At 46.2% G+C, this 23,263-nt stretch overlaps 1 protein-coding gene across 2 annotated transcripts in view; it reads right to left on the reverse strand.

The window, feature by feature from the left end:
• Positions 1-23,263, reverse strand: part of Gria1 (glutamate ionotropic receptor AMPA type subunit 1) — a 311,889-nt gene that overhangs the window by 72,431 nt on the left and 216,195 nt on the right. For both annotated transcript variants that reach the window (XM_041665038.1, XM_041665037.1), the window contains exons 8-11: positions 20,986-21,090; positions 11,934-12,044; positions 10,794-11,000; positions 6,142-6,512 (exon numbers count right to left, since the gene is read on the reverse strand). In XM_041665038.1, the coding sequence (XP_041520972.1) occupies positions 6,142-6,512; positions 10,794-11,000; positions 11,934-12,044; positions 20,986-21,090 (794 nt within the window). The remainder of the gene's footprint in view (positions 1-6,141; positions 6,513-10,793; positions 11,001-11,933; positions 12,045-20,985; positions 21,091-23,263) is intronic.

Raw genomic sequence — 23,263 nt, forward strand, 5'->3', positions numbered from 1 at the left:
TACGTCATTATGCATGTATGTGTGTGTATGCATGTGTGTGGTGTATGCCTATGTGTGTATCTGTGTGAGGTATATGTTTTTGTATACATGTCTGTTTCTCTGTGTGTATGCATATGTGTACATGCATGTGTGTGTGTGCATGCATTTGTGTAGATGATGTATGCCTGTGTGTGTGCGCATGCCTGTGTTTCTGCATGCATGTGTGTGTGGTGTATGCCCGAGAGTGCATGCATCTGTGTGTGTGTATGTGCTTCAATGTGTTTATGCCTGTGTGTACATGCCTATGTGGGTGTGCATGCATGTGTGTAAATGCAGGTAGATTTATGTGGTGAATGCCTGTGTGTGAACATGCATATGTGTGTGTTTGTGGGGGAATGTGTCTTGTGTGTGGTGTATGCCTCTCTGTGTGTGCACAAGTTGATGACAGTCTGCTTGTAAGTATGTGTGTGGGTGCAGAGGTTGAAATCAGGTGTCTTCTTCAATGATTTTTCTACCTTACTTTTTGAGACAGGATCTCTCAATAAACCTGGGGCTCACAGTTTTAGCTAGACTGGTTGGCCAGAAACCTGCAAGGGTCTGCCCCTATTGTTAGGGCTGCAGGCTTGGGTTGTTTTGCCTGGCTTTTTTCAGTGTTGATGATGAGAATCTGAACTTAGGTCCTCGTGCTTAGGCAGCAAGCACATTACTCACTGAGTCATCTCTCCAGCCCCTTTTTGAGACAAGGTCTAATTCTACAGCCCTGGCTGACCTGGAAGCTCATGATGTAGCCCAGGATGGCCTTGGACTCGAGGCAATCCTCTTGCCTTGGTGTTCTGACTGCTGGGAATGCAGGTGTGTGTCACTACACACAGTTAACAGGAGACTTATTTTGTTCATGAGACATCTACCGTGCGTGCATGTATGTGTACATGCATGTGTGTGTGTGTGTGATGTAACCACCATCCTTGCTTAATGCATGTCTTACACCATGAGGCTACCCGTTCCTGGAAGCCAGGGCTCCTAACCACAGACTCCACCATCACTGTGGCTTCGCGTCTTCAGTCTGTCAGATAAATGGATGCTGCAGCCTGCAAATAGGGGTGAAAGATGCATGAAGGAGAGTGGGAAGAACTAAAAATAAATCTTGTCTATGATGATTTGTTTTTTTCTTCAATATATTCTCTCTCAAAATGTTCTATGTGGAAAAAGAAATCCAAAATATCTATTAGAACAGATTTTAGGTGCAGGCTACATCAGTCAGAAGAACAGGTGAGTGACCTGCCTGTCTGCTGAACTGTCCCACTCCCTAGATTCCATTCCCAAAGACCCATTCCATGGCCCCACACCTCCATCCTGCCCCACTGCCATTCCATCCCACTGCTATGCCCCCAGCCCCAACTCAGGAAGACAGCTGCTGCCCAGGACCAGGCCACGCCAATCGGAAGAACTGGTGCAGGCCATGACAGTTTGAAGAACAGGGGCAGGCCAAGCAAACTGGAAGACCAGATAGGCAAACTCAGGCAGAGACCCAGTGCTGGACCTGAGACTACACCTGCCATCAGAACCACAGACAGACAGCCAACCCGAGGACCACCTCCACTCACTCAGTTATCCCCATCCCCACTCCTCTCCTCATCACCTTATCCCACTCACCAACTCGGGTAGAGGCTTCCTGCTGCAGCAAAAGCCAGTTAGCCACCAGAAGTCCAACCCCCAGCTTGGACAGAGACTCCCTACTGAATCAGAGATCACACCAGCTGCCAAAAATCCAGGTCACAGAGAGCAGAAGACCAAAAAGGAAACAGAAACCAAGGAACAAAATACCCATTCAACAAAGACAAATTCAGAAATCAGCACCTAGATCTATAATCATCCCAAACTTAGATGCCTAAACAACAGTGTAAGAACAAAATCGACAAAGCCAGGGCAATATGGCACCACCAGAGTCCAGCTATCCTAAAACAGCAAGACCTGAATATTCCAACACAGCTGAAGGGCAAAAAAATGACCTTAAAAACCAACTTTATGAAGATGATGGATGTCCTTAAAGAGGAAATGAGAAAATTTCTTTAAAGAAATTGAGAAAAAGACAAACAAAAAATGGAGGAAATAAAAAACTCTCTTAAAGGATGCCAAGAAAGCCAAGGGGGAACAACAACAATAACAAAACAGGTAAAGGAAGCTGATCAAGACTTGAAAAAAATGGAAATACAAGCAATAAAGGAAACAAAACTGAGGGTATTCTGGAAATGGAAAGTCTAGGTAAGTGAACAGTAGCTACAGATGCAAGCATCACCAACAGAACACAAGAAATGGAAGAGAGAATCTCAGGCATTGAAGATACAATAGAAGAAATAGAGTCATTGGTCAAAGAAAATGTTAAATCTAAAAAAATTCCTAACATGAAATATCCAGGAAATCTGGGACAGTATGATAATACCAAACCTAAGAATAATAGGATTAGAAAAAGGAGAGAAGAATCCCAGCAAAAAACCCAGAAAGCATATATAACAAAATCATAGAAGATGAATTTCCTAACCTAAAGAAGGACATGCCTATAAAGGCACAAGAAACTTACAGAACATCAAATAGATTGGACCAGAAAAGAAATTCCCTTTGCCACATAATAATCAAACCACTCAATGTACAGAACAATCAAAGACTATTAAAAGTTGCGAAGGAAAAAGGGCCGAGTAACATGTAAAGGCAGACCTATTAGAATTATACCTCACTCTAAGTCAGAAGGCCAGGATAGATTGACTTGCAGACTGTAAGAGATCACAAATACCAGCCCAGACTGCTAAACTAAGCAAAATTTTCAATCAACATATATGCAGAAAACAAGATATTTCATGACAAAGTCAAATGTAAACAATATCTATTCACAAATCCATCCCTACAGAAGGCACTAGGAGGAAAGCTCCAACCCAAGGATAAGTTAACTACACCCAGAAAAACACAGGCAATAAATAATTGCACACCAGCAAAAAAATCATACACACACATCCAGTACTACCACCACCATCACCAATATAACAAGTATTAACAAACATTGATCACTGATATCTCTCAATATCAATGGATTTAATTCCCCAATAAAAAGACACAGGCTAACAGAATGTATGTGAAAACAGGATTTAGCCTTCTGTTGCGTATAAGAAACATACCTCAACATCAAAGATAGACATTATCTCAGAGTAAAGGGTTGGAAAAAGATTTTCCAAGCAAATGGACATAAGAAGTAAGCAGGTGTAGCTATTTTAATATCTAATAAAATAGACTTTAGCCGGGCGGTGGTGGCGCACGCCTTTAATCCCAGCACTCGGGAGGCAAAGGCAGGCGGATCTCTGGGAGTTCGAGGCCAGCCTGGTCTACAAGAGCTAGTTCTGGGACAGGCACCAAAGCTACAGAGAAACCCTGTCTCGAAAAACCAAAAAAAAAAAAAATAGACTTTAAACCAAAATTAATCAAAGTAGATGGAGAAGGACATTTCATACTCATCAAAGGAAAAATTCACCAAGATGACATTTCAATTCTTAAAATCTATGTCCAAAATGCAAGGGTACCAACATTTGTAAAAGAAAGGTTCTAAAACTTAAATCACATATTGAACCCCACACATTCATAGTAGGAGACTTCAACACCCCACTCTCGCCAATGGTCAGGTCATCCAGAGAAAAACTAAACAGAGAAATAATGGAGCTAACAGATGGTATGAATCAAATGGACCTAACAGATATCTATAGAACATTTCATCCAAACACAAAAGATTATACCTTCTTCTCAGAACTTCATGGACCATTCTCCAAACCTGATCACATACGCAGTCACAAAGCAAGCCTCAACATATACAAGAGAATTGATGTAACTTTCTGTATCCCACCAATCACCACGGATTAAAGAACAACAGAAACAACAGAAAGCCTACAAACTCATGGGAACCAAACAACTTCGCACTGAACAATGGCTGCATCAAGGCAGAAATGAAGAAAGAAATTAAAGACTTCCTGGAATTTAACGAAAATGCACAACATACCCAAACTTATGGGACACAATGATAGCAGTTCTAAGAGGAAAGTTCATAGCACCAAGTGCCCTCCTGAAGAAGACATTCCAGTGGGTCCCTCAGAAGCCATGAGAATACAGTCTGTACTTCCTGTCGTTCATAGATCACAGACACTCTGAGGGGCTGCCAAAGTCATGAGAGTGAAGCGGGTCAGGAGGGGCTGTGGCGAGCTGGTGAATGCATACGTCACTGTCATTCTGTTTGGGACAACCATTGCCAAACTTATATAGATTAAACAAAGCTGTGCCTGACAGAGGATCCAGCTTGTGAAATATGCACACGAGACCCTGGAAAGATGCGAAAACACTGGCAGTTGGACCACAAGGCTGCCGGTGAGTGGCAAGTGTCTGCCTCTAACGGAAGTGACAGTAGAGCAAGCTCTCACTGTGCGCATGTTCCCGTGTTTGTACATTACGCCGACCCATCCAGAGCTATCTCTTCTCACTGTTTATCCAGTGGCTGGATTTATCTTTGAGCACGCCCTTCCCCTGCTTGGTTTCTTCTATCATCGCCTTGTGTTTGCCAGTACTGGCTGAGTATCCAGTCTCACACCTTCTCGCCCACATCACCCCCCCCCCGACTGTCTTCTTATTTAAAGAAAAACAAGATTAAAACGGTGAACCGTGAGGCTTTCCAAATTATAAGTCAGACAAAGCGAGTTCTGGGGAAGGCTGGTTAGGAAGCCATTAGGAACACTGGTGCTCATTAACACTCAAATGCAAATTACAGATGGAGGTAAATATGCCTCTAGACACTTTCACGAGAGCTGAAATTTATGCGCTAATACTTTAGTAGATCCCTGGAGGCCAAAGTCCAAGCCATGCTTCTTTGACTGATATTGAGATGTGGTAAACTACAAGGGAGTGACAGACACAAGGGAGCTCACGGGAATAGGCCACGGGAGTAGACCACACAGCAATGTTATCTTTCTCACCAGGTCAGCTTGAGGGGATGTGGTGCAAACATTCTAGAATGTAGCCGAAATAATACTACACATAAAAAAAAGATGTCAGTGAACCTGGGTGTTAGTTGGTAGTTCTCAAACTGTGTCTTTCTCCCCCTTCAATTATATACTTCCTCATGGCTTCAAAAGTATTTTCCTAAAATAAACTGTATGGGCAAGTCTAATACACAAAACAGTCAAAAGTGGGGGCTCTGGGGTTCTGAATATATGAACCAGAAGGAGCAAGTTTATAGTGCTGCTGGAATTAGAATTCTCCTCAAAAGCAGAACCAGAAAGAGAAGAGTTCTTTCCCATTGAGAAAAGAAAGCCAGGGTCTGTCTGGATAAAGTGACTTGGCCAATGCCCCACAGAGGGGGTATGTGCTGGATCCAGCGCTCCATTATACAGGGACAGTGCTCAGCTCTGTCACCAGGGCAGCGTGGCCTTGGCAACTTTGTGAAAGCAGGGTCTTGGGAGTTCTGATCTACTTCTGTGTGCATTCAGTTAGAGGGTGTCTCCCTGCTAGGACCAATGTAGGTGCTCAGAGAACGCTGGTTGTACCAAACCGTCCTCCAGTCTTCCTCCGTACTTGTCATCTCCAGATCATCAGTCACAATGCCTGTGTCTAGACAGCACATCATCCAGTCAGCAGACAGCAGGCCTAACCATAGAAACATCCAGAATAGCCCACAACAAGCAAACAACAGTTGACCAATACAATAGTAGAAACTTAGATGCAATGAGATCTGGAAAGAATTCTCAGTGTGTGTGTGTGTGTGTGTGTGTGTGTGTGATGTGCACATGTATGTGAAGGAAAGAGGTCAACGTGCCATTCCTCCTCAGGAACCACCAACCTTCTGAGTCAAGAACTCTCAGGAGGACAGGAGACTCACGGATCCTGGCTGGCCAGCCAGTAAGCCCCGTGATCCTCCTTCTCTGCCTCCTCAGTCCTGTGATTACAAGTGAATACTATCACTTTCAGCTTTTTAACATGGGCTCTAGGAATCAAACTCAGATCCTCATATTTACACAGCAAACACTTTGCCTACCGACTACTTCCCCAGCCCTCATCCCCACTTCTTGCATTTCTAATAGTTTTTCATCTCAAGAACATTATAACATTAAGTAAAGGTGCTAAAAAGAGTCAACTGACCTGGGAGAAATGTCACATCCTTGCTGCATGAAGGCTCCCAGAGAGAACCAGAGGCTGTTGAATATGCCGAACTCATTTGACTGGTCACTGGTGGTCTGGTCTCGTCCCTCTTCAAACTCTTCGCTGTGCCATTCGTAGGGGCTGAACCGGCTGACCAGGAAGAGGACGACGCTCACTCCGATGTAGGCAAACACAATACACATCCAGATCTCATAGGCCAGAGGGTCAAGAAAGGAGAAGACACCCGGCTTGGACTTCTGTGGCTTCTTAATCATGATGGAGATTCCCAAACTCATGAATGGCTTGGAGAAGTCAATGACCTCCTCCCGGACCAAGGTGATGGTCAAGGGGGCCACCGCGACATCTGCTCTCTGAAAGGATCAAATCAAATCAGGTTCAGTGGAGCTCAGCAGTTCTTTCTCTTGTTTCTGTCTTCCGTGTGTGTGTGTGTGTGTGTGTGTGTGTTTGTGTGTGTGTGTGTGTGTGTGTGTGTGTAATTGCTTTCCACCTTGTTTGGGAAGATAGTGTTTCTCACTAAACCTGGACCTCACTGATTGGTTAGATTGACTGGCCAGTTGAGCCACTGCTGTCCTCTGGCTTTGCATCCCCTCCCCAGAGCTGGGATTGCAGGCATGCATTACAGCACTGGGCTTTTTACATGGATGCTAGGAATCCACACTCAGCTCCTCATGCTTGTTTAGCAAGTGCTTAGTGAATATATTTTATCTTAAATGATATAGAAATGGCATAGGACCTTGTTAAGTCCAACGGCTCAGACATTGGAAAGTATTTCTGAGAAATGGACCATAGCTTGCTACTTGACAGAGGAGTTCATTCCACTATCTGACAGCTCCACTTGCCATCCTCATTCCAGAAGAAAGGGGCTGGCTGCAGCTTGTGTTTATCCAGTGGCCAGGCTTCCTTCTTGTGTTCTGAGACCCATCCAGGCCAGGTACCTGGGCTGGTTACCTCGGGAAGTAGATACAATCCTTCCTCATCATACCCTACTCCCAGGCCCGAGAGAGTTACTTGGGGATGCCCGAGACCCATGGGGCTCAGTGAGAATTTACCATGAGAGCTGGAGTCTGCCCTGAGTTGCACAAAGGATGACCCCAGAGGCTGCCGTTTGGGTCCCTCAATTCAGGGCTTACACTGGACTTCTTGGAAATGTGTCAATATATCCCTCTATCTCTAGAAACACATGGCAGTTGTTTTGTTTGCTTAAGCCAGTTTGCATCGGATTTCTTTTACCCACAACCAAGATTATCCTGGTTAAGCGAGAGGGTGACGGCAAAGTGAACCCAATAAACATTTATGGAACGATTGTGTGTAAGCTCTTGGATGGAAGCTGGAGTTAAACCATGGTCCCCCACATTCAAGAGTTATAAGCTTGTGGAAGAGGTTATCATATCACACACATACACACACACACGCACACACACGCACACATATATATAGGGCACACTTATCAAGCCTCCAAGGCAGATGGGACACTGCAGGAGAAGGGGAGGGGTCTATCAAGCTGGGAACCCAGGGATTGCAAGAAGTGACATGTTAATGTGGCATTGCAGAAAAGACAGAATTGGCCTGATGCTCTAGTAGGGAGCAGTATTCCAAGAGGAAGGAACCCGGTAGTGACAAAATCCAGGAAGATTGCTAGAAGCTACAAAAGTGTTCAGGGTTTGAATGCTAAACCTAGCCTGTTGGAAAGCAGGGAAGAGCGCAAGCAAGGCTTGCTCATCTGTCCCTGGGCAGTGCTGAGACACACCAGACAGCTAGAGTATAGCAAAAAGGGGCAAGAACCACAGAAGATTGTCTCGGTGAGACAATTTGAGAGCTGGACTCTGTGGGTCAGCATTCCCTCCACAGGCCTGCAGCAAATACTCCCCATCCTCTCAGGGAGCTGATCTCGGGGGAGTCAAGGGGTTTACAGGAGCCTTGCAGCTCAGAGAATGGCAGGGTTGGAACTCAACCCCAGGAGTCTGTCTGCAGGTTTTACTCTTTCCGCTCCCGTTGTGGACAGACAAGGAGATGGTCCCAAAGGTTCATCCAGGAGCCACAGACTCATCTGCAGCATGTGACCCCCCTCACTGAGAATGCCTCTGGCTCATTTCTCAGTTCCTCTTAGCTTCACAGCCTAGGGTTTGGATGGAATGATGTTTACAGATGCAGATGTCCTAGTGGAGGACAGAAGACGGAACTTTGGGTTGTGAACACTGTTATTGGCCGTGTATCCTTCAACAAATCAGCTAACCTCAGAGCCTCTGTTTCCTTCTCTACAAAGTGCAGAAATAATATTCTGCACCTTACGGGGCTGAGATGAGGACGTGACAGATGAGCACAGCACTAAGCATGGCACGGAGAATCCGAGAGTGTGTGAGCTAGTTACTACTGTGGGCAAGAGCCAGAGAGAGAGCAGACACTCTCAGACTCCTAGCGGCCCCTGCTTTCACAGAGCAGGAAGTTTAGTGTCCTGTAAGTTGTTTTTTTTCTTTCTTTCTTTTTTCTTTTAAATCCCACTGGTGGTTCGTGGTTGATAGATATTTCCCTAACATCCCTCATTTCTCTCAGGAATGAATCGGGAAAGATGAACTCAAGATAAAGGTAAATCGTTTTATGCTCAACATGACTTCCCTGGGAATCGGTTTTCCCTGGCAGAGGGACAGGTCTAATGAAAAGGGCAGAAGACCTTAGGCTTAAAATTAAGCCTATGGCGATGACTCCAGGTCGCTGGAGGGTGGATGAGCTACTGCATTAGCTGCTGGCACTGGGGTTGTGCCCTTGGGATGGTCACATATTGCTTTGCCCAGACCACGGTCTTTTTGACAAAGAGAACTGCAATACAGGAGGTGAAGGCGAAGATGAACATTGGCGAAGGTGAGAAGTTCAGAGCAATTGCCATGGCAATGACCTTAAGAGAGCAGAGGAAGTTCCCATGGAAACCAGCCTCCAGATGCAGCAGGGCCCATCCAGCTCTCTGCTTCATTGACAGAGTTTCCAAAGTGAGAGACATCAAGGGAAGAAGAAAGGGAGATGTGGACGGCTTTTCCCAACCCAGTCTCTACCTTCACAAGTGGCCTTGAAAGCCACTTTTCTTTAGAATACCTTCTTTGTGCCCTCTTTTCCTCTTTTGGCCAGGTATATACTTCATGGCCATAATGAATCCTCCTGCCCTGACGTGAGACTGTGAGACTCACAATCCTCGAAAGTGACCGATTCCATCTGACCATCACCTGAGTCAACCTGAGGCTCAGCATGAGTTTCAGCTCAAAGATGCAGCTGGCATTTTCAGGTCCTATAAAGGAAACCTCCATGGTCCCTTTCTTGCACCGTACAGCAACTGACTTTTGTTATTTTGCTGTTTTCTCTAAGATAAGTTCTCTAGCCCAGGCTGGCCTCAAACTCATCCAGGAAGAAGCCAGATTTCAGACCTTTATGTGCCCACTTCTGGAAGGCTCGCATTACAGATGTGTACCATCATGTCTAGGGTATGCAGTGCTGTGCACTGAACTCAGGGCCTCGTGCATGCTAGACAGGGACTCTGTCAACTGAGCCACGGTCTCTGCCCTTCTATTGCCCTTGCTGCTCAACTTGAGAGCTGCCATCATCTCCTGGTGCTGACTGAGGCAGCCCACACTCCTGCCTTGTCATCTGTGACTCAAAATTTTCTCTGTGCAATCCCACCCAGAGAGGTCAACCTAGGGTTTTCCTGACCTCCCCCTATTTGCCGCTCCTACCATCCTGCCATTTATACCTAGGAACTCCCTGGCTGCCCAGCTCTCTGTCTCTATGTCAATATAACTGTTTTCCAAGTTCTTCACACCCAGAAGGGCTAGAAATCTCTGCAGTCTCTTCTGGGGACCATGTAATTTAGACTTCTGAGTCCTCTGCTCTTGAACTGCTCTTTACCATTGTCTCTTTGACCCTAGGCCATGTGCAAGGTCTGGGAGCCTTGGATTCTCACGACTCCCCAGACACTGCAAACAACACTAGCCATTCAGTGCCTGCTCAAGACGGCTTCAATTTATCGATGCTTTTTGCAGTAGTTGCCAAGGGGTTTGCTTTAAGTGTGGTGTACCACATAGATGGCTTGGGCCTGCTCTGAGCACACAAATCACCTTGAGGCAGAGTGAGCTACAAAGGAGCAGAGACGAGGTTCTAGAATGGGAAGCCGGGGCAGTTTGAAGGCAAGCCTCACCTGTTCTGCGGGGACAGAAAGAGGACTTGGAAAAGTGTTCTGGAAGGGGCATCAGAGGTGGAGGATGGCAGAGGAAGCTCAAGGGAACAAAACATGAGGGGATACTGGATGACCAGAAGTTGTAAAAGAGATTACAGAAAAGAGTGAGCTTGGATCAAGATGCATCTAGGTTCGGTGGGAACCACACGTGCCTCTTAGTAGATTAGTACGAGCTTTGTTATCTGCTCTGAGAGAGCCGACCCTGGAGCTGTCTACGCTGTCACCTGTGCTGGACGATGGTCAACTGAAATGACAGACAATGAGCTAGGCTGAGGGAATTAGGACCAGGGATTTGGATTCCCGTGTCTTAAGACAGTCGATGACTTTTTGTTAATTGGGAGTCAGTTTATGCATAGAGCCCCCGAGCTAGCAAATGCCTTCTTTCCTCTGTCCTTCCCGTACCCCAGACACTTACTCCATAGACCAGCTCTCCCACCATGCCGTTCCAGGCCTTTGTGTCAGGGTCCCGAGCTCCGTATTTGCCATCACTGACGATCTCGAGTCGGTAGGAGTAGCCCACATGCTTGGCGATCTCCGCAGCCAGCTCCACGCAGTAGCCCTCGTAGCGGTCGTTGCCCTCAAACTGGTTGGCATTCTTTTTGAGCATCACATAAGGATCTTCCTGGTGGAGAAAGGAGACAGAGGGTGTGGCCTATGGGTGTGGCTGCGAGTGGGGAGGACTTTGACCGGGCACAGAAGGATGCTTCCAGTGTTGGTTAGCACTGACGAGTCTTTCTAACCCCTTAATACGTTTCCTAGGTTTCTGCTCCTTACTCAATTATAAATTTCTTGGAAAAAATAAAACAAGTTCTGTTAAAAATAAGAATATTTTATCACAGTAACAGGGCTTTTCAAATTATGTTCTTTGTGTAATTTTTTAAAAAATTATTTTATGTGCATGAGTGTTTTGCCTGTACGTATGTCTGTATGCTGCATGTGTGCCTTGTGTCAGAGGAAGTCAGAAGAGAATGTTAGATCCCCTAGGGAATCGAACTCAGGCCCTCTGCAATATATTTTTAAAGGTACCTCTGAATAGATTTTAGATTTTTCACAAGTTATTGGACCACAGCAGCCTTCTGTGTCCTCTGTGTGTTAATCTGCAGGAAAATGTGGCTTCTGCTGAAGGAGGCACATACAGAAACTAGAACAACTTAGGGACACCTTTGTGTTTCATATATGGTACAAGTGGCTCAGAAGATCAGATGTGGCTTATCCAAGGATGCTGGGTGAAAGTGGATCTTAGAGATGCTGAGGGAAAACAAGAATCAAGGCCTTTCCCCTGTCTCTGTGGTTTCATTATTATTACTATTACCATTGCGATTACAAATGTTGTTGTTGTCTTATGAGACAGTCTCACTATATAGCAGAGGCTGGCCTGGAACTCTTCCCTCCTTAGCTTCCTGACTGGGCTGACAAGCATGCAAGCAAGCATGGCTGTGACTGACTAGCTTTACCATCTTCTCCATCTATGGCATAGTCTTGGCAGCTAAAGTGGGGTGTGCTTGGGTATGTCTAGCTTGAGCTTCAGGTAAACCCGAAGAAGGAGTATACTCACGAGGATCGTGGTGACTATGTAGGTTCTATTCTGGACGCTGGAGTTGTCCCCTCCAGCCTGCGCATCGGTGGCTGCAGGGACAAACTTATCGTCTTCATTCCAGTAACCGATCTGTTAACGAGAAGAAGGCAAAGGCACAATCTGAGGGGGAATCTTGGAGCTGGGTGTGATGACACACTGATCGGTGTACCAGAGTCTGGGGTGCTGTAGGCAGAAGCATCAAGATGTAAGATGCACCCCAGGTCCTCTCTCCATCCCCAGCAGACCTCCTTATAGTGGTGACTAAGCCCAGGAATTGTCCCTCTGGGAGGACAAAAGTTCAGCTCTTTATTTATCGAAACTGTATAGGACAATGAAAGTGAGGGCTGAGGAATTGAATTCCCTGCAGCTGTTTTCACAGCCAATCCATACATCCTTAAATATTAACTCTTTATTTCTACAAACCTAGTCTAAACTGTAGTTTGAGCCACTGGATTAAATACTACCCTCATTTTTAACATTCCTACATTTTCCTTTCCAGATTTCACTTCCTGGGAAATCCACTACCCTCCATTTCCTGTTGGTCTTCTAATTGTTACAATACCAAGTCATGCTCAAGGTAAACACGATTTGTAAGGACATGGAAAAACTTTAAGAAACTTTGCTTGATCAGCAGCTGGTTAAGGTACAGGGTTCAAGAAACTTTGGAGCATCAAGAGTTAGCTGGAAACAGAAACCTTTGCAAAAGTGCAAACCAACTGTCCCTAGCAGCTAGCCCCCTGTCAACACCCAGCTTTGTGGTCTAGACAGGAGCAGAAAATAACTGCTTGAGGGAGGCTTGGGAGCATGCACAGAGGGTATACAGAAGTAGTCCATACCCTGTACTCAGAAAAACCAACCCCCTTGACCCTGAGTAAACCTGGCTTGTGGTTTTTGCTTATATAATGTCAACCCCAAATGATGAAGAGGTCTCTTCCCTACTGCGCTGTGTCGAGTAGTGGTGTAGCCCCAGCCTGGCTGAAGAGCGTGTTGAATAAACCTTGCTTTTGCATTCTGGACTTGACTGGATTCCGATGGTGGTCTCTCTGGGGGTCTCAACTTGGGCACAACAGATCAATTTCTAAATATCAGCAGGTTATTAATACTTTGTCCAAGGTCTTTCAGAAAAGTTATTGAATTCCAATTACGTGCAAGGCTCTGAGCTGAAACACTTCGTGGTATGCAACATGTTGAGAGAGCTGGAGAGACATTGAGGAGAGGGTGCGTCCCCTAAGAACATCATTTGAGAAGACGCGGATCACACAGACTCACAGTCCAGAAGCGCTGGGTGAGTGAGCAGGTGACAGACGACTTCAGAGAAGTGCAAGGCTGCAGTGGGATGCTGTGTGTGGAAGGGAAGATGCCTGGGCTTGCCCAAGCCTCCCAGGTCAAGGAGGATGATAGCCCTGTTGTGGAGGCAAAAGGCTGCTGACATAGGCGAGTTCAGTGGGCTCACCTGGGAGAGCAGTGGGCATGCAGGTCTAAGTAGCAGAGGATATGAAGGCCAGGCCCAAGCAGTGGAGACTGTTCGAAAAGCAACAGGGAATCATGGAAGGGTTGGGACAACAGAATGACCTAGCTAACATTGCACACACATATATGCACAGAACACACACAGATGTATACACACATGCACACATGTGTGCACAGCACACAGCAATCACGTGTGTATGGTATATGCACAGATAAGTGCGTGCATACACACACATACACAGACACACATCTAGCCTGCCTATACCTCTTTCTCCTGCTTCTCTTTTCTTCCTTCCCTTCAATACACCTTCCTTCTCTCCCCTCTTCCTCTTCCTCCTTCTTCTTCCTCCCTCCCTCTCCTCCTCCTTCTTTCCTGTTTCTTTTTCACTTTCCCCTTTCTCTTCTTCTCCTCCTCCTCTTTCCGAACCTCCCTGTCTTTCTTTCTCTTCTCCCTTTCTATCTCCTCCCTCTCTTCCTTCTCTTCTCCTCATCTTCATCCTCTCTCTCTCCAGGCAGCTAGGTCTGTCATTCTGCCGGATGCATATACAAATGGAAAACGATGGAGAGCTGGCAGTTGACAGGCAGGTGGTGGAGAGCGAGCAGCCCTCTCAGCATCCAGAGCACAGTGCAGAAACAGAGACACCGTCCACAAAATGTCTGATTTGTGTGGCCCTTCACCTTGATGTATTTCCCTGGACATCGATGGTTTCTTTATGATCTCCAGCCATTCACAATGGCAGCTATACACACATTCTTGCTTTGGCTCAGCGAGTTTTCTACCCTCTCATCTGTTCACTTCCTGAGGTGGTGCAGCTGGGCAGTGCCTGCTCTCGGCCTGGGACGCTGCCCAGTCATCTACTGCCTGCAGCAGCTCTTATCACTGAGGGCTGGGATGAGTTTGCTGGTAGTGAATGCGTCTTGCTTTTCTAAATGCTTTTTATGTTTTAATCCCTTCCATCCCCATTAAAATCCCATAACATTTGCCAGTTTTCACTCCTATATGAAGTGTGAGGATGCTGTGCTGTGGAGAGGTAACTTCCCCAGGGCCACAGAATAGCCACAGTGGTGCAAGCGCTGGGAGGCTTCCCCCATTGCATAGATTATAGATATATGTTTCTGAACCTGGTTCATTTTTCCCATGGGTTCTGGGGATCAAATTCATGTTTTCCCAGCAATCGCTCTGTTGATCGATCCATCTCCCCAGTCCTGAACAAGCTTATTTTTTTTCTTAGCTAGTAGTCTCATGGGAAAAGAAGACCTGATCTTGTCAGGGTTGGTAGAGACATCTGGAGGCAAAGGCTCAGGTTCACACCTCCCGTGAGCCAGCAGACTTATATGAATATCGAGCTCCACAGCTGGATGCAGAGGAAGATGGCAGAAGTGTCTGAAGAGACTTTGGAGATGAGAGCTGTGGGCTGGATTACCATATGGCACCTTGATTCTCTACAGAGAAGGTGTAGGGGCTTTGATTCTATCTGAAAGCAAATCATCGTAAGTAGTTTGGTAAAGATTGGGGCGCACTGTTCAGGAGAGGATTTAAGAAAATTCTAACAGGGTGAAGTCTTCTCCTGGGGCCACTTATTATTTTTGATCTCCTATTTTCCATCTGCCTCTAAAGATGCTTTGAAGGTCGGAAATGAGTCCAGATGAGAGAGCGGGTATTCTTAAGTGGATGAAGTTTAAAGAGCTGGTGATCACAGAACTGCGGATTCACTTGATCTCCCCTGCAGCCATCAGGGTGAATTTGTACATGGGAACCCCAGGATCGCCTTTGAAGCCCCGGCTCCCAACTTCCCCCAGTGAGGGGTGTCATAACTAGTTGCCTATTGTGGCAGAGATGGCTAGCTGACCCCCAAACCATCTTGTTTGCCTTTCATAGTGTAGAGATAGCGGGAAGGGGCTCTCCAACCAGAAGTGCATGCTGTTTTGCATCGCATTGGGAGGAATCCTTGTGTTCTGGTGCATGGAATGCTGGGAGGGTAATGTGCCTCTTTTCCAGACCGATCTTTCCCAAGTTCCCAGTAGTGTTTCCATTTTCTCTCTTCCCCATCTGTTTGATAAATGCTGACATCAAGCAAGACCCTAGTGGACAGGGATGCCTTCTTAACACCCAACTCTCAGCCGAGTCCTACAGCCAAACTTCATTGATCTTAACTCACCAGCCTCAACTTTTAAAACTTCTTCCAAACTGGGTTTATCATAGCTTGCTGTAATGTATGCTTCTTTGCTTCTAATGAAGCAGAACACTTAAGTAAACAATGACAAGAACTAGACATTGACTAGACAAGAGATTGACTTTCCCTGCACTATAAGAGGTAGGTTTTGGAGCTTAGCCCCCACCACTCAGCGTTAGCCAAGCTAGCGCATCTAAAAGGTTGACAATACACTTTTTGCAACTTTATCTCAGACTATGGCATAGGGAAGCCTGCTAGAACGATAGCAAAAGGAATATGCAAGAAACAGAGCAGCATCTCCCACGCCCAAAGGCAAAGCAATAAGCCAGAGAAAAAGAGCAAGCGTGGATGCCTGGGGCTCTGTAGACTGAGGTCAGGAGATGTACTGCATCTTTTGGAGGTAAGAAGCCAGTGAAAATTTCTAAGCAGTGTGATTTTGTTGTATATTTGAAACATGCTTCCCAGCTCTTAGGCTAGAAATGTGGTCTTTGTACTAAGGTGGGACCACAAACACCTAATAGGATCCACGGCAGTGAGGAAGCTGGTGGCCAGAGCAAGGAAGCTGGCCAGTGAAGATGAGGCAATAACGGTATTGAGGTCATTATCTTAGACTAAAAATAGTTTGTATGTGAAAAGTTGGATGCCAGGGACTTAAGACTTCAAGGAGGCAGGTGGAATTGAAAGCCATGCAGTCTACAGGAATGAGAAAATGATGGAGATACTGGTAGGAATTCCGGTCATTGTAATTTTTCCCACCTAGTTATGTGCAAGACCTGGACTGAGTACAAACTCAGGCTAGGGAAGGGAGGACTCAAATCAAATTGAAAGGGGTAGATGTCAGACGCCATTAGTAAGCACTGAAATAGCCAGCCACATAATCAATAGGCAAAGGCATTGTCTCTCCACTGTTGGTCCCCTGATGTGGGACTCTGCAGCGGAATGCCCTGCAGCCCCCTGTGGGTGGCCAGTAAGAGAATGTGTGATTCCATCCCAACATGACAAGATGTTTCATTTCAAGAAACCCAGATGTCATACATATAAGTGGGACTTCATAGGACTAGACAACACTAGAGCCAGGGCCAAATCTGCTCTGTGGAGCTCCAAGTTTGTTGGAAGAAAACCTAGCAAGATAGCATCTCAGTGGGATGTCCAACTGCAGCAGGATTGCCTGGGGAGCAGGCTGGCCCTGAGTCAGCGGGATACAGGTAGGATTGGAGTTTCCCAGAAGCCCTGAACCAGGAAGAGAAACACAGGGCAGGTAAGGCCTTGCAATGTCCCTGAAACTAGCACAAGGTCACTCTTGAAAGCTGTACGTATTAATTTGCTTGGAGTCTGATTGAGTAGAAGTTCTGGAGGCAGGGATTCAGAGGGATTGATTTTCTGAGAGGCAGAACCCTGTAGACAAAGAACGTGTAAGACCACATTCTAAGAAAGGATTTAGTCACGAGAAAGTGAGTTTCAAAACAGCCTGGTGATCAGAAAACCAGGCACAGCCATTAGCTCGAGGATTTGAAGGCTGCCCATTTAGTTGTGTATGTTCCTGTGTGGTGCATACAGAAGTGGTGTAAAGTCTCTGTGGCAGACAGAGAGGAATTTAAAACATGAGCCAGTGGATGTGGGTGACTGACCCTGCATGCCCGAGACTGTTTTCCTCAAACTTGTGCTGTGGAAAGGTAGGCAGAGTCTCATTCGATCCTTTGAAGTAACCTCCTCCTTTTTTCCCTCCATCCCTCCCCACTCTTTCCCTTTCTCCATCTCTCCTTCTCTCTCTTCTTCTAAGTCAGGGTCTCATGGCATAGACCAGACTACCCTTGAACTGATAGTGATCTTGTCTCAGTGTTCCAAGTCCCAGGATAACCAGCATCCCTCTCCTGCCTCAGAGATGATGTGACTGAGGTCAGGAAGGCTGAGTGACATGTTCAAGGTCACATGACCAGTGCAGAGTAAAATGTTATTTAATTACTGGTTTGCCTGTTCTTAGAACCCCAATTCTTCTCCCATGAAAGTCCAGCAAGCTGGGGAGGAAGCTTTGAACTCATCTCTAGCACTGAGCCTGTCTCTGCTGCAAGAATCTGCACGCCTCTAGGCAGGGCTTGTGTAAAGAATCTCATCTGTACAGGGAGCTGCTTGCTCTGGGAAGTTCTTAATGAAGCCAAGGTCTAGAGAAGACAGAGTCTTCTCTGGGCAGAGTCAGGGGAAGGCTCAGAGTCACAGCAAAGGTCCTGTAATGACTGGCAAGGTCACACCAAAGGCAGTTTATGTATGAGGAAGGTCTCTGACTCCACTTCCATAATGAACTGTGGTCTGGTCTGGAGGTGATCAGTGTGCCTGGAATTAGGGGCTGGTAAAAACACGACCATGTGGAATTTTTCAAGAGTTGTCTAAAATGCCAGAACTGAGAGGAACAGGAGGCTACTCAGCCAAATCCCTCCCACGTAAAGATCCAGACTTAGCTAGGCTTAGCAACTGTCAGGTGGCTGACCCACAGCTGGATGCTGTCTGATTCTCATGCCTATCCCTTACACTGCCCGTCTATCCCTTACACTGCCCCCTTTCTGCAATGCACTGCTAATACTAGACAGGAAATTGGCTTCATTTAAATAGCTCCCACTACCTGGGGGAGTGAAGGATTCTCATCAGCAGCCTCGCTAGTCTCTTGTTTGTAGCCCATGCTGATCTTGAATTTCTCCTGTTCACCTGGCCTCACTTTCCCTAGTGTTGAGCTTACAGGCCTGTGCCACCAGATCAGGTACAATCTACATGTTTTAATGATACAAACGCATGGCTTTGATGCATTGTACAGGCATCAAACTTGTGCCACTGGCAAGTGGTAACAATAGTCACTATGACGATTCTGAAGTCAGCCCAGGTTCATGGAAACTGGTTTTCTAAGAGCAACTATCTTGACTGTTCCAGCCCTTTGTTAACTGCCTACAGCACCCATGTTCCATGGTAAGGCAGGAGTCATGGCTCTTCCGAGGGTCTGAAAGAACTGTGGTCAGGGAAGGAAAAGGAGGTCATGTGTCTGTTGTCTCTTCTGCAAGCAGCAGGATTCTCCTAGTGTACCTTAGAACCCCAGCACTGCCCTGATTGTGTCCCCTGGATCCTGTTTGCGTTGATAGAAGCTGCAAATAAACAGGGGATAGGGAGTCAGGGCCCCTAAATTTAGTGTCTCTTTAGCTATGGCTCTCTGGGACATTGTGAAGCTTAGGGGCTTTTCTGCCTCAGTTTACCCATGGAGAAATGGATATGTTTCATTTAGGTTGATACTAGATAGACTGGGTATACGCATGCTCTGAAAGAGTTGAGGATGCTGTCTCAGACTGTCCAGATGTCGGTGTGTGCATCTGATGAACACACCACTCAGCTAATCTAGGCACGACGTGCTCCCATTTCAGAGATGTGGGAGTTGAGGGTTAGGATAATCAAATACTTTCAGAGAAGAAATGACCTTCTCTAGAAGCAGGACTTGCGAGCATCAAGTTGACAAAACCAAACTCTTGGCGTGGGCAGGCTAATATTGCTTGCCCTGAGAGATGTCCCTATCGCATACACGGAGTTTGACCATATTCTAGTAAAAGGGACACATAGCTGATATAGAGAAAGGAGCTGGGATAATCTGGGTGGGGTCCACCTAGTTTACAAGCCATTTAAAGCAGAGCCTTCTTCAGTTGTGCTAGGGAAACAAAGAGAGATGTGGTTTCTGAGCCTGTATCTAGAGATGGTGCTACAGGGATTGGGAAGTGGGAAACCTTTAGAAAAAAGTTGGTAAATAAAAAGAAACCTCCAGAAAAGAAGATGATCCTGCCAGCACTTTGACTATGTAATCCATCCATGTACATAATCATAAGGTGAAATATTTGTGTGGCTTGAAGTCCTGGTTTGTAGCAATCTATTATGGCAACTGTGGAAAATCTCACAGCCCTAATGAGCCGAGACAGCTAGGGAGTACAGGTGGGTTCTATGGTGAAGAAGGGTGTCTGGGCTTGGGGACCCAAGAATGCTGTGTCCTCAGAGCTATCTAGAATCTTCTGCAATGGCACCAATACTCTGTGTCTGCACTGTCAGACGTGACACCCAGGAGTCACATGTGACTGTGTAGCACTTGACAATTCTTAGATTTAATTCATTAAAAAGTTAAATTTCAATAATCTGTGTGGCCAAAGTGAGGATATGTAACACATCCTTGGAGACACAGAGGCCACCATGTCTCAGACATGGTGCCAGCTTTCCAGGGTCCAGAGCTAGCCTAGCATCTAGAATTTCCAAACACTAGGGAGTCTTGAGTCATCTCAATGAATCCACGAGGTCAGCATTCTGGTGAACTCTGTCTACCTAGCTCAGAGATCTGCCCAGATCCCAGACGAGAAAATGGAGAAGCTGGGCTTTGGTTCTAGCAGCTCTTCATCAGCTTTAAAACCCTCTGCAATGCTTTCTTGCTAGCTTACCACAAGGAAGCAGACATGAAGAAGGCTGAGGGCAGGGGAGACAGAGGCTGCCAAGAGACAGAATGCAAGCAGCCAGGAAAGCTGTCTCCAAGGACACCCTTTGCTCTAAGTGCTGAAGGCTGAGGAGGTATCAACCTAGCAAAAGACAGCAGCAGGGTAGAGAACCGATCGTCCCTTGGTAGGGGAAGTGTCCGGAGTAGAATGGAGCACATGGATTCAAAGAAGGAAGATTGGCTGGAGTGGTGTGAAGGAAGTGTCAAAGGTCAAAGGTGGAGACATTGACAGTGGCCAAATCACAGTGACTCTTAGAGTTTAAGTAAGAGCCAAGGATCTGTACTTCATCTTCAAAGGTCTAATATGAATATTAACGTTATATACACAATGTGTTTTTCACTTTGACTTCTGTGGAGAAGAGAGCATGGCTGTGAATAGGTATGGGCAATCAGAAGATGATTAACCTCACCAATAAACATTCTATAATTCTCCAGAATCCAGGAATATCACTGGCATGCTATACACATCTATTGCTTTGTATCTTCAGGGTCTTAAGAAAATGAAGGCAAATCTCATTTTATATCCTTGGCTAGTCTCAGACCTACAATTATCCTCCAGCCTCAGGCACTCAAACATTGGGGTCCCAGGTAAATGTGAGTATGCCAGACTCCTTCTTTGCATTTTCAGAGTGTTTTTCTGTCCCATGAGTCTCAAGCATTGTTAGAAAAAAATATAGGAGTTGCATCTCCATTTTAGAGAGGGAATCAATTCTCAGAAACAAGACCTGACTCTCTCCAAACCCCAAATGACAAGTGGCAGAGCCTAGAAGAATCTAGAACACACAGCGGCCTGAGTCTCTTCAACGGTATAGGTGAGGTGGGTGTCCAGGACCCTCATTACTAGCCTGAGCCTCCACTCGGTCAAGTCAGCCAAGGTGGCCCTTACCTTGCGGATCCCGTCATGCTTCATTTCGATCACGTGGAGGGTATAATTGGTCCGGCGCCCTTTCTCGTTAAACTGCACATTTCCGGTCAAACCTTCGAATCGTACCTGCAGACAGAGTTAGATGGTGAGCAGGGAAGCTGCCAACTCAGTAGCTTCGTTTCATGTTTGTTCCCATGTTGTTTTGTTGCTTGTGCTTGTGTGGTTTTCGGTTTACTGAAATGGTGTCTTAAAGAGCTCAATCTGATTTTAAACCTGACAAAGATGACCTTAGACTTTTAACCCTGCTGTTGTCTCTATTCCTTAGTGATGGGATCACAGGCATGTGCCACTGAGACAGGCAAGCACATAGAATAGTTTACTAGCTTGGGAGTCTGCTTGACTGGGCTGGGCACACATCCTCTCTGAGCAACGCACCTAGCAACCTGTTGGCAACTTAGGACCCCTGTCTGCATGAAGTTCACACTCATCTGTTTTAAGCCATGGAAACAAGTTAATGCCCTCAGCAACCTCTTCCTAATGCCCTGTGTCTATTCAAACATGTCTTGGAAACAGATCCTGAAACCAAGGAAGACGGGCCAGTCTTGTCTAGATTGGTTTGGGGGTGCATGTGCAGTAAAGCAAGCTGCGTTTCTTTGAATGAACTTTTAGGGGGAATCTCCTATTTACCCTCTTATGCCTACACACTATTACATATGTATATGTGTATGTGTGTACATATATGGTTGAGATCAGGTACATGATGGGGAGGGACATGCACAGTGAGCAAAGACCTATTAATCTATGTCTGTCTTCCAAAATAGAGAACCTCCAAAATGGCACTCCTAGTAACCTAACTCTGCCTTCCTCTGAACCCCATAAAAGGAAGACTGAAAGATAAACAGGGACCTCAAGTACCCTCACGCACACGGCACACTGACGATTCTGACAGTGTACCTCTTTCTGATCTATGCTAACACTCTGCCTTAAGGAAAGTGTTCTTGCTTCTTTACAGTCTCTGTGAGCTTTTGTTTCCTTCTCAAATAACCCAGCAAGATCCTGGAAACACCCAGTCCACATACCTGCTATCGGCATTTGTCGATTCTTCTGCTGGAGCAAAACCTCAAACCCCAAAAACGCTACATGTATTAAAGTTTGAAGGAGGCCATAGGCTGAAATTCCCACCCCATGTTGTGGCTGGCATAAGCACGGAGAGGACTTCCTCACCTAACTGGGCACAGTCTCTCCTATTGCTTCAGGAAAACACTATCAGTCAGCAGAGGGCATGCTAATGGGACATCTTCCCATCACCCTTAGCCAAACACTCCCTTGGCAACCTGCGCTGCTCAGATGAGCAACTGAAGGTGGAGAAGCCGAGGGACACTGGTGCCACCACTGGTGAGTCAGAAGAAGACCCCACACTGGAATCCAGGCTCAGAACTGATGCCTTGGATGTGACTGGAAAAGGTGCCTTAATACCTTTGTGAGTTCAGGCAATAAAATACCCGCATATCTGATGGCCCGGATTTGACACTAGCTTCCCCACTGATACCCAGGTGACCTTGGGGGATTCATGCTTTTCAGTCTGCAGGTTACAAAGTTCCTGCCCCATCTACCTTAAGAGATACAGCTAATGCGCAAGTGCGGTGGAAACCAGAGTGCACCTATGGGTACCTCACATTCAGCCAGAGTGGGCAGGACTTTATAGACGTCTCAGATGCCTCCTGCATCATTTCTACCGGATCCCAAAATCTATGGCATGGGAATTGCCAGACTGAACTTGCACGGATTTTACCTTTAGGTTCAGATTTCAGATCCAGTAGGCAATATGGAACTGAGAGCCCATTTCTCTGTAGAGACCGAGTAACCTTTAAGCTGAGGATGAGTCCAGGAAATAAAGCCGTAGTCCTCGATGGTGACCCTATGTCCTCAGATCCTTCCTGCCTATGAGTGCCAAGGTAAGTCTCTCTGACAATATAAGCATTGCTTATATCCTCGCCTTCAGTAGCTTGAATAAAAGGCATGCAGAGTTTTCTTTTTCAGACAGCAGTCAGGAAGGATAGCTGGTGTGTGTGTGTGTGTGTGTGTGTGTGTGTGTGTGTGTGTGTACGTGCCTGCCTGTTCTGAAGATGACCCTTTCATCCCTTTCTGGTTTGAAGTCTCAGTAGGGAGGCCATGACAGGACCCAAACACTGAGCAGATTATACAAGCTCTTTGCTCTCTCATTGGCAAGCTGGAGATATCGCCACTCCTGGAAATGTCTGGACCATCCTTGCTTGCCAGAAAGAAGACAGAACATGGA

The sequence above is a fragment of the Microtus oregoni genome, unplaced genomic scaffold (genome assembly GCF_018167655.1).
Source record: "Microtus oregoni isolate MIOR12 unplaced genomic scaffold, Mior012 000015F_ref0000493, whole genome shotgun sequence".
NCBI classification, from domain to species: domain Eukaryota; kingdom Metazoa; phylum Chordata; class Mammalia; order Rodentia; family Cricetidae; genus Microtus; species Microtus oregoni.